At 55.5% G+C, this 13,668-nt stretch overlaps 1 protein-coding gene and 1 long non-coding RNA gene across 2 annotated transcripts in view; both read left to right on the forward strand.

Moving 5' to 3' along the window:
- TPCN1 (two pore segment channel 1) overlaps positions 1 to 5,866 on the forward strand; it is an 18,790-nt gene extending 12,924 nt beyond the window's left edge. The window contains exons 7-11 of the mRNA XM_078885793.1: positions 122 to 156; positions 575 to 633; positions 1,980 to 2,079; positions 2,719 to 2,835; positions 5,738 to 5,866. Of these exons, the coding sequence (XP_078741919.1) occupies positions 122 to 156; positions 575 to 633; positions 1,980 to 2,079; positions 2,719 to 2,835; positions 5,738 to 5,866 (440 nt within the window). The remainder of the gene's footprint in view (positions 1 to 121; positions 157 to 574; positions 634 to 1,979; positions 2,080 to 2,718; positions 2,836 to 5,737) is intronic.
- Positions 5,867 to 7,795: 1,929 nt separating this feature from the next.
- Positions 7,796 to 13,371, forward strand: LOC144955619 (uncharacterized). Its single transcript, XR_013641741.1, has 4 exons — positions 7,796 to 7,859; positions 8,752 to 8,800; positions 10,793 to 10,856; positions 13,311 to 13,371. It is a non-coding gene; the product is annotated as an uncharacterized LOC144955619 (long non-coding RNA).
- The last annotated feature ends 297 nt before the right edge of the window (positions 13,372 to 13,668 follow it).

Raw genomic sequence — 13,668 nt, forward strand, 5'->3', positions numbered from 1 at the left:
CACTCACCCACCCACTCACTCACCCACCCACCCACTCACCCACCCACTCACCCACCCACCCACTCACCCACTCACCCACCCACCCACTCACCCACCCACTCACCGTGTGTATCTCAAACAGGATTTTATTTCTTCTCTGAAGATGAAGACGATCCGGTAAGAAAATGCGCATCAAACACTCACACAGACAAAGCTCCCCCAGGTAGCCTCTGGCAAGGCTGTAGGGGCAAGTGCTGTTAGCTAGCGGGTAGCAGCCGCAGTGTCTATGTACTACACACACCACACACAGACAAAGCTCCCCCAGGTAGCCTCCAGCAGGGCTGTAGGGGCAAGTGCTGTTAGCTAGCGAATAGCAGCAGCAGTGACTCTGCTGGCGAGTGGTGAGTGATGGTGGTGAGTGGTGAGTGATGGTGGTGAGTGGTGAGTGATGGTGGTGAGTGGTGAGTGATGGTGGCGAGTGATGGTGGTGAGTGGTGAGTGATGGTGGTGAGTGGTGAGTGATGGTGGTGAGTGATGGTGGTGAGTGATGGTGGTGAGTGGTGAGTGATTATTGGTGAGTCGCCTTGTTCCTCAGTATTTCAAGACACTGGATCACAGCCTGGTCAACCTCTTCATCCTCCTCACCACTGCCAAGTGAGGTTCCACTCACCCACTCACTGAACCACTCACTCATCCACCCACTCACCCACTCACTCACCCACTCACCCACTCACTCACTCACCCACTCACTCACCCACTCACCCACTCACTCAACCACTCACCCACTCACCCACTCACTCAACCACTCACTCACTCACTCACCCACCCACCCACCTACCCACCCACCCACTCACCCACCCACCCAACCACCCACTCACCCACTCACCCACCCACCCACTCACTGACCCACCCACCCACTCACTGACCCACCCTCACCCACCCACCCACTCACCCACCTACTCACCCACCCACCCACTCACTCACCCACTCACTCACTCACCCACCCACTCACTCACCCACCCACCCACCCACTCACCCACCCACCCACCCACCCACCCACTCACCCACCCACCCACTCACCCACCCACCCACTCACCCACCCACCCACTCACCCACCCACCCACCCACTCACCCACCCACCCACCCACTCACCCACCCACCCACTCACCCACCCACCCACCCACCCACCCACTCACCCACCCACCCACCCACTCACTCACCCACCCACCCACCCACTCACCCACCCACCCACCCACCCACCCACCCACTCACCCACCCACCCACCCACCCACTCACCCACCCACCCACCCACCCACTCACTCACTCACTCACTCACCCACCCACCCACCCACTCACCCACCCACCCACCCACCCACTCACCCACCCACCCACCCACTCACCCACCCACTCACCCACCCACTCACCCACTCACCCACCCACTCACCCACCCACCCACCCACTCACCCACCCACCCACCCACTCACCCACTCACCCACCCACCCACCCACCCACTCACCCACTCACCCACCCACCCACCCACTGACCCACTCACCCACCCACCTACCCACTCACCCACCCACCCACCCACTCACCCACCCACCCACCCACCCACTCACCCACCCACTCACCCACCCACCCACCCACCCACCCACTCACCCACCCACCCACCCACTCACCCACCCACCCACCCACTCACCCACCCACCCACCCACCCACCCACCCACCCACTCACCCACCCACTCACCCACCCACCCACCCACCCACTCACCCACCCACCCACCCACCCACTCACCCACCCACTCACCCACCCACCCACCCACCCACCCACTCACCCACCCACCCACCCACCCACCCACTCACCCACCCACCCACCCACCCACCCACTCACCCACCCACCCACCCACCCACTCACCCACCCACCCACTCACCCACCCCCCCACCCACCCACTCACCCACCCACCCACCCACTCACCCACCCACCCACCCCTACCTCTCCCCAGCTACCCGGATGTGATGCTTCCCTCCTATTCCCGGAATCCCTTCTCCTGCATCTTCTTCATCGCCTACCTCTCCGTGGAGCTCTACTTCCTCACCAACCTGGTGAGCGCTCTCCCCTGCTGCCCTACACCTCACCGGCTACTCACCACCGCCCCCCCCCCCCTACACACACACCTGGGTAACTACCTCGCCTGGTCTACAGGAGGTCGTGGGTTCGATCCCGGACCCTGTGAGATGTTGACTACCTCGCCTGGTCTACAGGAGGTCGTGGGTTCGATCCCGGACCCTGTGAGATGTTGACTACCTCGCCTGGTCTACAGGAGGTCCTGGGTTCCATCCCGGACCCTGTGAGATGTTGACTACCTCGCCTGGTCTACAGGAGGTCGATCCCTTGTGTCTGTGTGTCTGTGTGTGTCTCCGTGTCTCTGTGTGTGTCTATGTGTGTCTGTGTCTGTGTGTGTCTGTGTGTGTCTCTGTGTGTGTCTCTGTGTGTGTCTCTGTGTGTGTCTCCGTGTCTCTGTGTGTGTCTCCGTGTCTCCGCGTGTGTCTCCGTGTCTCCGCGTGTGTCTCCGTGTCTCTGCGTGTGTCTCTGTGTGTCTGCGTGTGTCTCCGTGTCTCTGTGTGTGTCTCCGTGTCTCCGCGTGTGTCTCCGTGTGTGTCTCTGTGTGTCTCCGTGTCTCCGTGTCTCCGCGTGTGTCTCCGTGTCTCTGCGTGTGTCTCCGCGTGTCTCCGCGTGTGTAGCTGCTGGCCGTGGTGTTCCACTCGTTCAGCCGCGTGGAGACCGCCAAGCTCAGGGGTCTCCTGCTCCATCGCAGGGAAGCGGCGAGGAAATCTTATCAGCTGCTTCTGTCCCAGAGTGTGAGACTCACTCACACACACACTCACTCACTGACTCACTCACTGACTCACTCACTGACTCACTCACTCACTCACTGACTCACTCACTGACTGACTCACTCATTCACTCACTCACTCACACACTTACTCACTGACTCACTCACTGACTCACTTACTGACTCACTCACTCACTCACTGACTCACTCACACACTGACTCACTCACACACACACTCACTCACTGACTCACTCACTGACTCACTCACTGACTCACTCACTGACTCACTCACTCACACACTCACTGACTCACTCACACACTCACTCACTCACTGACTCACTCACACCATCACTCACTGACTCACTCACTGACTCACTCACTCACTCACACACTCACTCACTCACTGACTCACTCACACCATCACTCACTGACTCACACACTCACTCACTGACTCACTCACTGACTCACTCACTCACACACTCACTCACTCACTCACACCATCACTCACTGACTCACACACTCACTCACTCACTGACTCACTCACTGACTCACTCACTCACTCACACACTCACTGACTCACTCACACACTCACTCACTCACTGACTCACTCACTCATTCACTCACTGACTCACTCACTGACTCACTCACTGACTCACTCACTCACTCACTGACTCACTCACACACTGACTCACTCACACACACTCACTCACTGACTCACTCACTGACTCACTCACTGACTCACTCACTGACTCACACACTCACTCACTGACTCACTCACTGACTCACTCACTGACTGACTCACTCACTCACTCACTCACACACTGACTCACTCACACACACACTCACTCACTGACTCACTCACTGACTCACTCACTGACTCACTCACTCATTCACTCACTCACTCACTGACTGACTCACTCACTCACTCACTGACTCACTCACACACTGACTCACTCACACACACACTCACTCACTGACTCACTCACTGACTCACTCACTGACTCACTCACTGACTCACACACTCACTCACTGACTCACTCACACACTGACTCACTCACTGACTGACTCACACACTCACACACTCACTCACTGACTGACTCACACACTCACACACTCAATCACTCACTGACTGACTCACTCATTCACTCACTCACTCACTCACACACTCACTCACTGACTCACTCACTGACTCACTCACTCACTCACTGACTCACTGACTCACTCACACACTCACTCACTGACTCACTCACTGACTCACTCACTCACTGACTCACTCACACGCTCACTCACTGACTCACTCACTGACTCACTCACTCACTGACTCACTGACTCACTCACACGCTCACTCACTGACTCACTCACTGACTCACTCACACACTCAATCACTGACTCACTCACACACTCACTCACTGACTCACTCACTGACTCACTCACTCACTGACTCACTCACACACTCACTCACTGACTCACTCACTGACTCACTCACTCACTCACTCACTGACTCACTCATTCACTCACTCACTCACTCACACACTGACTCACTCACTCACTCACTGACTCACTCATTCACTCACTCACTCACACACTCACTCACTCACTGACTCACTCACACCATCACGCACTGACTCACACACTCACTCACTGACTCACTCACACACTGACTCCACACACTCACTGACACGCTCACTCACACACTCACTGACTCACTCACACACTCACTCACTCACTGACTCACACACTCATACACTCACTCACTCACTGACTCACTTAGTGACTGACTCACTCACTCACTCACTGTCTCACTCACTGACTGACTCACTCATTCACACACTCACTCACAGACTCACTCACTCACACACTCACTCACACACTCACTCACTCACACACTCACTCACTGACTGACTCACTCATTCACTCACTCACTGACTCACTCACTCACTCACACACTCACTCACTCACACACTCAATCACTCACTCACTCACACACTCACTCACTGACTCACTCACAGACTCACTCACACACTCACTCACACACTCATACACTCACACACTCACTGACTCACACACTCACTCACTGACTGACTCACTCATTCACTCACTCACTGACTCACTCACTCACACACTCACTCACTCACACACTCAATCACTCACTCACTCACTCACTGACTCACTCACTCACACACTCACTCACTCACACACTCACTCACTGACTGACTCACTCATTCACTCACTCACTGACTCACTGACTCACTCACACACTCACTCACACACTCACTCAACAACAACAACAACCGCCATTCGCCACTAAGTGGCGGTGACGTCACCACGACGCTTGTGCCAGGCCATGTGCACCCTGAGGCCACGTGAAGTGTCGAACGCCCGCTGGCAGGAGGTCACGGGGCAGACCCAGGTGCCACGGGTCGACTGACCGAGATGACCGAGACGAGTGGCTGATGCACCACCTGTGCCCCCTACTGTGCCAACTTGCTGTGCTTTAGCCACCCGGCGCTCAGCTCGTTGTTGTGAGCGTCGCTCCTCCGCCCTCCGTTGTTGTTGGAGGGCGACTGCCTCCAACTGCCCAGTAGCGTCCTTCACGAGCCTCCTCCACAGAGGCCGATCTTGACACCGCTGGTACCAGTCATCGGCAAGTCCACTCAGCTCCACGTCCTCCTGTACCACATCACTCCATCTCTTCTCTAGCCCGTGCCGCGCCCGTTTAGCCCCCTCGATCTGGCCGAACAAAAGTTGTTTGGTGGTTGTGTTGGTTGTGGTGGTAGTGGTTGTAGTGGTTGTGGTGGTTGTGATAGTAGTGGTTGTGGTGGTTGTGGTTGTTGTGGTGGTAGTGGTTGTGGTGGTTGTGGTGGTAGTGGTTGTGGTGGTTATGGTTGTGGTGGTTGTTGTTGTGGTGGTTGTGGTGGTTGTGGTAGAACCCACGTGGGGTGGAGCTGCATCACCTGGAGGGGCTGATGCGCTACCTGAGGCCTCGTGCCAGCAGCAGCGACGTCTACCTCACCTTCAAGCTGCTCGCCCAGTCCAACAGCGGATACATCACGTGACTCACTCACTCACTCACCCACTCACTCACCCACTCACTCACCCACTCACCCACTCACTCACCCACCCACTCACCCACTCACCCACTCACTCATTCACCCACTCACTCACCCACTCACTCACCCACCCACCCACTCACCCACTCACCCACTCACTCATTCACCCACTCACTCACCCACTCACTCACCCACCCACCCACTCACCCACTCACCCACTCACTCATTCACCCACTCACTCACCCACTCACTCACCCACCCACCCACTCACCCACTCACCCACTCACTCATTCACCCACTCACCCACCCACTCACTCACCCACCCACCCACTCACCCACTCACCCACTCACTCATTCACCCACTCACTCACCCACTCACCCAGCAGCAGCGACGTCTACCTCACCTTCAAGCTGCTCGCCCAGTCCAACAGCGGATACATCACGTGACTCACTCACTCACTCACCCACTCACCCACCCACCCACCCACTCACCCACCCACTCACTCACCCACCCACCCACTCACTCACTCACTCACCCACCCACCCACCCACTCACCCACCCACCCACTCACTCACTCACCCACCCACCCACCCACTCACTCACCCACCCACCCACTCACCCACCCACCCACCCACTCACTCACCCACTCACTCACTCACCCACCCGCAGCGACGTCTACCTCACCTTCAAGCTGCTCGCCCAGTCCAACAGTGGATACATCACGTGACTCACTCACTCACTCACCCACTCACCCACTCACCCACTCACCCACTCACCCACTCACCCACCCACTCACTCACCCACCCACCCACTCACCCACTCACCCACTCACTCATTCACCCACTCACTCACCCACTCACTCACCCACCCACCCACTCACCCACTCACCCACTCACTCATTCACCCACTCACTCACCCACTCACTCACCCACCCACCCACTCACTCATTCACCCACTCACTCACCCACTCACTCACCCACCCACCCACTCACCCACTCACCCACTCACTCATTCACCCACTCACCCACCCACTCACTCACCCACTCACCCACTCACCCACTCACCCACTCACCCACTCACTCATTCACCCACTCACTCACCCACTCACCCAGCAGCAGCGACGTCTACCTCACCTTCAAGCTGCTCGCCCAGTCCAACAGCGGATACATCACGTGAACTGACTCACTCACTCACCCACTCACCCACTCACCCACTCACCCACTCACTCACACACCCACCCACTCACTCACTCACTCACCCACTCACCCTCCCACTCACTCACCCACCCACCCACCCACTCACCCACCCACTCACTCACCCACCCACCCACTCACTCACTCACTCACCCACCCACCCACTCACCCACCCACCCACTCACTCACTCACCCACCCACCCACTCACCCACCCACCCACCCACTCACTCACCCACTCACTCACTCACCCACCCGCAGCGACGTCTACCTCACCTTCAAGCTGCTCGCCCAGTCCAACAGTGGATACATCACGTGAACTGACTCACTCACTCACCCACTCACTCACTCAACCACTCTGTCACTCACTCACTCACTCAACCACTCACTCATTCACCCACTCACTCAACCACTCACTCACTCACCCACTCACTCACTCACCCACCCACTCACCCACCCGCAGCGACGTCTACCTCACCTTCAAGCTGCTCGCCCAGTCCAACAGTGGATACATCACGTGAACTGACTCACTCACTCACCCACTCACTCACTCAACCACTCTGTCACTCACTCACTCACTCAACCACTCACTCACCCACCCACCCACTCACCCACCCACCCACTCACCCACCCACCCACTCACCCACCCACCCACTCACCCACCCACCCACCCACTCACTCACCCACTCACTCACCCACCCACCCACTCACCCACCCACCCACTCACTCACCCACTCACTCACCCAGCAGCAGCGACGTCTACCTCACCTTCAAGCTGCTCGCCCAGTCCAACAGCGGATACATCACGTGAACTGACTCACTCACTCACCCACTCACCCACTCACTCACTCAACCACTCTGTCACTCACTCACTCACTCAACCACTCACTCATTCACCCACTCACCCACTCACTCACCACTCACTCACACACTCACTCACTCACCCACCCACTCACTCACTCACTCATCCACCCACCTACTCACTCACCCACTCACTCGCTCGCTCACTCACTCCCTCACCCACTCACCCACCCACTCACTCACCACTCACTCACACACTCACTCACTCACCCACCCACTCACTCACTCACTCATCCACCCGCCTACCCACTCACTCACCACTCACTCACCCACCCACCCACCCACTCACTCACCCACTCACCCACCCACCCACTCACTCACCCACTCACCCACCCACCCACTCACTCACCCACCCACCCACTCACCCACCCACCCACCCACTCACCCACCCACCCACTCACTCCCCCACTCACTCACCCATTCATACCAACTCACACTCACCATCCACACACTGATACTGCTGATGATGCAGATGTTGATGCTGATGATGTTGATGATGATGTTGATGATGATGTTGATGATGATGTTGATGATGTTGATGGTGATGCTGATGAAGCTGATTATGTTGATGATGGATGATGCTAATGATGATGTTGGTGATGTTGGTAATGATGATGATGTTGGTGATGTTGATGGTGGTGATGATGATGATGGTGATGATGTTGATGATGTTGATGGTGATGATGATGTTGATGATGGTGATGTTGATGATGATGTTGATGATGATGGTGATGTTGATGATGATGTTGATGATGGTGATGTTGATGATGATGATGTTGATGATGATGTTGATGATGTAGTTGATGATGTTGTTGATGTTTCTCTCCCCGTGTGCCAGGCTCAGTGAATTTTACTCCGTCTACGACGCCGTCAAACTCACGTGGAAGGTGTCTCACTCTGTGTGTCTCACTATCTCTGTGTCTCACTCTGTGTGTCTCACTGTCTCTGTGTGTGTCTCTGTGTGTCTCACTGTCTCTGTGTGTGTCTCTGTCTCACTCTGTGTGTCTCACTCTGTGTGTCTCACTCTGTGTGTCTCACTCTGTGTGTCTCTGTGTGTGTGTGTGTCTCACTCTGTGTGTCTCACTCTGTGTGTCTCACTGTCTCTGTGTCTCACTCTGTGTGTCTCTGTGTGTGTGTGTCTCTCTGTGTGTCTCTGTCTCACTCTGTGTGTCTCACTCTGTGTGTCTCACTCTGTGTGTCTCACTCTGTGTGTCTCACTGTCTCTGTGTGTGTCTCTGTGTGTGTCTGTGTCTCACTCTGTGTGTCTCACTATCTCTGTGTGTGTCTCTGTGTGTGTCTCTGTCTCACTCTGTGTGTCTCACTCTGTGTGTCTCACTCTGTGTGTCTCTGTGTGTGTGTGTGTCTCTGTGTGTGTCTGTGTCTCACTCTGTGTGTCTCACTCTGTGTGTCTCTGTGTGTGTCTCTGTGTCTCACTCTGTGTGTCTGTGTGTGTGTGTGTGTCTCTGTGTGTGTGTCTCTGTGTCTCTGTGTGTGTCTCTGTGTGTGTCTCTGTGTGTGTCTCTGTGTGTGTCTCACTGTCTCTGTGTGTCTCTGTGTGTGTCTCTGTGTGTGGGTCTGTGTCTCACTGTCTCTGTGTGTCTCTGTCTCTCTGTCTGTGTCTCACTGTCTCTGTGTGTGTCTGTGTCTCACTGTCTCTGTGTCTCACTCTGTGTCTCACTGTCTCTGTGTCTCACTCTGTGTGTCTCTGTGTGTGTCTGTGTCTCACTCTGTGTGTCTCTGTGTGTCTCACTCTGTGTGTCTCACACTGTGTGTCTTTGTGTCTCACTGTCTCTGTGTGTGTTTCACTGTGTGTCTCTCTGTCTGTGTCTCACTGTCTCTGTGTGTGTCTGTGTCTCACTGTCTCTGTGTGTCTCTGTGTGTGTCTGTGTCTCACTGTCTCTGTGTCTCACTCTGTGTCTCACTGTCTCTGTGTCTCACTCTGTGTGTCTCTGTGTCTCACTGTCTCTGTGTGTGTCTCACTGTGTGTCTCTGTGTTCACTGTCTCTGTGTGTCTCACTCTGTGTGTCACTGTCTCTGTCGTGTCTCTGTCTCTCTGTCTGTGTCTCACTGTGTGTGTCTGTGTTCACTGTCTCTGTGTCTCACTCTGTGTGTCACTGTCTCTGTGTGTCTCTGTCTCTCTGTCTGTCTCACTGTGTCTCTCTGTGTCTCACTGTCTCTGTGTGTGTCTCACTGTGTCTCGCTGTGTCTCTGTGTCTCTCTGAGTGAGGTGGTGAGTGGGGTGGTGAGTGGGGTGGTGAGTGGGGGTGGTGAGTGGGGTGGTGAGTGGGGTGAGTGGGGTGAGTGGGATGGTGAGTGAGTGGGGTGGTGAGTGGGGTGGTGAGGGGGGTGGTGAGTGGGGTGGTGAGTGGGGTGGTGAGTGGGGTGGTGAGTGGGGTGAGTGGGGTGAGTGGGATGGTGAGTGAGTGGGGTGGTGAGTGGGGTGGTGAGGGGGGTGGTGAGTGGGGTGGTGAGTGGGGTGGTGAGTGAGGTGAGTGGGGTGAGTGGGGTGAGTGAGTGGGATGGTGAGTGGGGTGGTGAGTGAGGTGGTGAGTGGGATGGTGAGTGGGATGGTGAGTGGGATGGTGAGTGGGGTGGTGAGTGGGGTGGTGAGTGAGGTGAGTGGGATGGTGAGTGGGGTGGTGAGTGGGATGGTGAGTGGGGTGGTGAGTGGGGTGGTGAGTGTACTGGTGAGGTGTGGTGAGGGTGTTGGTGAGTTGGTGAGTGTAGTGGTGAGTAAGGTGGTGAAGGTGTTGGTGAGTGAGGTGGTGAGTAAGGTGAGTGTACTGGTGAGTGTACTAGTTGTTGTTGGTGTAGTTGTTGTTGGTGTTGTTGTTGGTGTAGTTGTTGTGGTTGTTGATCTCCGCGTGCCGCTGCTCCAGGCTCGCCGCACTGGGCAGTGCTGGTTCGACGACTTTCCTCGCACCGCCTACGTCATCTTCAGAGGTGGGCCCCCCCCCCCACTAGCCCCGCCCCCACTAGCCCCGCCCCCCACTAGCCCCCCCACTAGCCCCGCCCCCACTAGCCCCGCCCCCCACTAGCCCCGCCCCGCCCCCACTAGCCCCCCCCCCAACACACAGCCCCGCCTCCACTAGCCCCGCCCCCACTAGCCCCGCCCCCCACTAGCCCCGCCCCCCCCACTAGCCCCGCCCCCCCCCCCACTAGCCCCGCCCCCAACACACAGCCCCGCCTCCAACACACTCACCCACTCACTCACTCATCCACTCACTCACCCACTCACTTACCCACCCACCCATCCACTCACTCACCCACTCACTCACCCACCCACCCATCCACTCACCCACCCACTCACCCACCCACTCACTCACTCATCCACTCACTCACCCACTCACTCACCCACCCACCCATCCACTCACCCACCCACTCACCCACCCACTCACTCACTCATCCACTCACCCACTCACCCACCCACTCACCCACCCACTCACCCACCCACTCACCCACCCACTCACTCACTCGCTCATCCACTCACCCACCCACTCACCCACCCACTCACCCACTCACTCACTCATCCACTCACCCACCCACCCACCCATCCACTCACCCACCCACTCACCCACCCACTCGCTCACTCATCCACTCACCCACTCATCCACTCACTCACCCACCCACTCACCCACCCACTCACCCACCCACTCGCTCACTCATCCACTCACCCACTCATCCACTCACCCACTCATCCACTCACCCACCCACTCACCCACCCACTCACCCACCCACTCACTCACTCATCCACTCACCCACTCACCCACCCACTCACCCACCCACTCACCCACCCACTCACTCACCCACTCACTCACTCACTCACCCACTCACTCACCCACTCACTCACTCGCTCATCCACTCACCCACCCACTCACCCACCCACTCACCCACTCACTCACTCATCCACTCACCCACCCACTCACTCACCCACTCACTCACCCACTCACTCACTCACCCACTCACCCACCCACTCGCTCACTCATCCACTCACCCACTCATCCACTCACTCATCCACTCACCCACCCACTCACCCACCCACTCACTTCACTCATCCACTCACCCACTCACCCACCCACTCACCCACCCACTCACCCACCCACTCACCCACCCACTCACCCACCCACTCACTCACTCACTCACCCACTCACTCGCTCATCCACTCACTCGCTCATCCACTCACCCACCCCACTCACCCACCCACTCACTACCCACTCACTCACCCACTCACTCATCCACTCACCCACCCACTCACCCACTCACTCACTCACCCACTTACCCATTCATACTAACTCACACTCACCATCCACACACTGATGCTGCTGATGATGATGCTGATGTTGATGATGATGATGCTGCTGCTGATGTTGATGATGATGCAGATGATGATGCAGATGATGATGCAGATGATGATGCAGATGATGATGCAGATGATGATGCAGATGATGATGCAGATGATGATGCAGATGATGATGCAGATGATGATGCAGATGATGATGCAGATGATGATGCAGATGATGATGCAGATGATGATGCAGATGATGATGCAGATGATGATGCAGATGATGATGCAGATGATTTCGATTTAAAGCTTTCGTGACTGCAGGGATTCATCTTCTTGGTTCTTTCGGTAAAGTCACGTAGAAGGGAAATAATAAAATAATAAAAATAAAACATAATAAAATAATTCTCACGACGTTTCGGCCACAACGCAAGCAGCCGTCCCCAGGTGGAGAACAGGTCTGTCAAGTAGACAGAGTCTGAATGGCACGCTCCCTTCTACGTGACTTTACCGAAAGAACCAAGAAGATGTTGATGATGATATTGATTGTGGTGATGATGATGTTGATGGTGGTGATGTTGATGATGATGTTGATGGTGGTGATGATGATGTTGTTGATGATGTTGTTGATGATGATGTTGATGATGATGTTGATGATGATGTTGATGGTGGTGATGATGATGTTGATGATGATGATGTTGTTGATGATGATGATGTTGATGATGATGATGTTGATGATGATGTTGATGGTGGTGATGATGATGTTGATGATGATGATGTTGATGATGATGTTGTTGATGATGTTGATGATGATGTTGATGGTGGTAATGATGATGTTGATGATGATGTTGTTGATGATGTTGATGATGATGTTGATGATGGTGATGTTGATGATGATGTTGATGGTGGTGATGATGATGTTGATGATGATGTTGTTGATGATGATGTTGATGATGATGTTGATGGTGGTGATGATGATGTTGATGATGATGATGTTGATGATGATGTTGATGGTGGTGATGATGATGTTGATGATGATGTTGATGGTGGTGATGATGATGTTGATGGTGGTGATGATGATGTTGATGATGATGTTGATGATGATGTTGTTGTAGGAATCCACGTGATGGTGAAATCTCGAGCTTTTGAGTACAGCATTTGTGAGTTAGACACGGGGGGAGACACGGGGGAGACACGGAGACACGGGGGGTGGGGGGGGGAGACACGGAGACACGGGGGAGACACGGGGTGGTAGACACGGAGTGACGCTGTGTGTGTGTGTAGGTGAGTGTGTGTGTGTAGGTGAGTGTGTGTGTAGGTGAGTGTGTGTAGGTGAGTGTGTGTGTAGGTGAGTGTGTGTGTGTAGGTGAGTGTGTGTGTGTAGGTGAGTGTGTGTGTAGGTGAGTGTGTGTGTGTAGGTGAGTGTGTGTGTGTAGGTGAGTGTGTGTGTAGGTGAGTGTGTGTGTGTAGGTG

Source organism: Lampetra fluviatilis, unplaced genomic scaffold (assembly GCF_964198595.1).
Source record: "Lampetra fluviatilis unplaced genomic scaffold, kcLamFluv1.1 SCAFFOLD_323, whole genome shotgun sequence".
NCBI lineage: Eukaryota > Metazoa > Chordata > Hyperoartia > Petromyzontiformes > Petromyzontidae > Lampetra > Lampetra fluviatilis.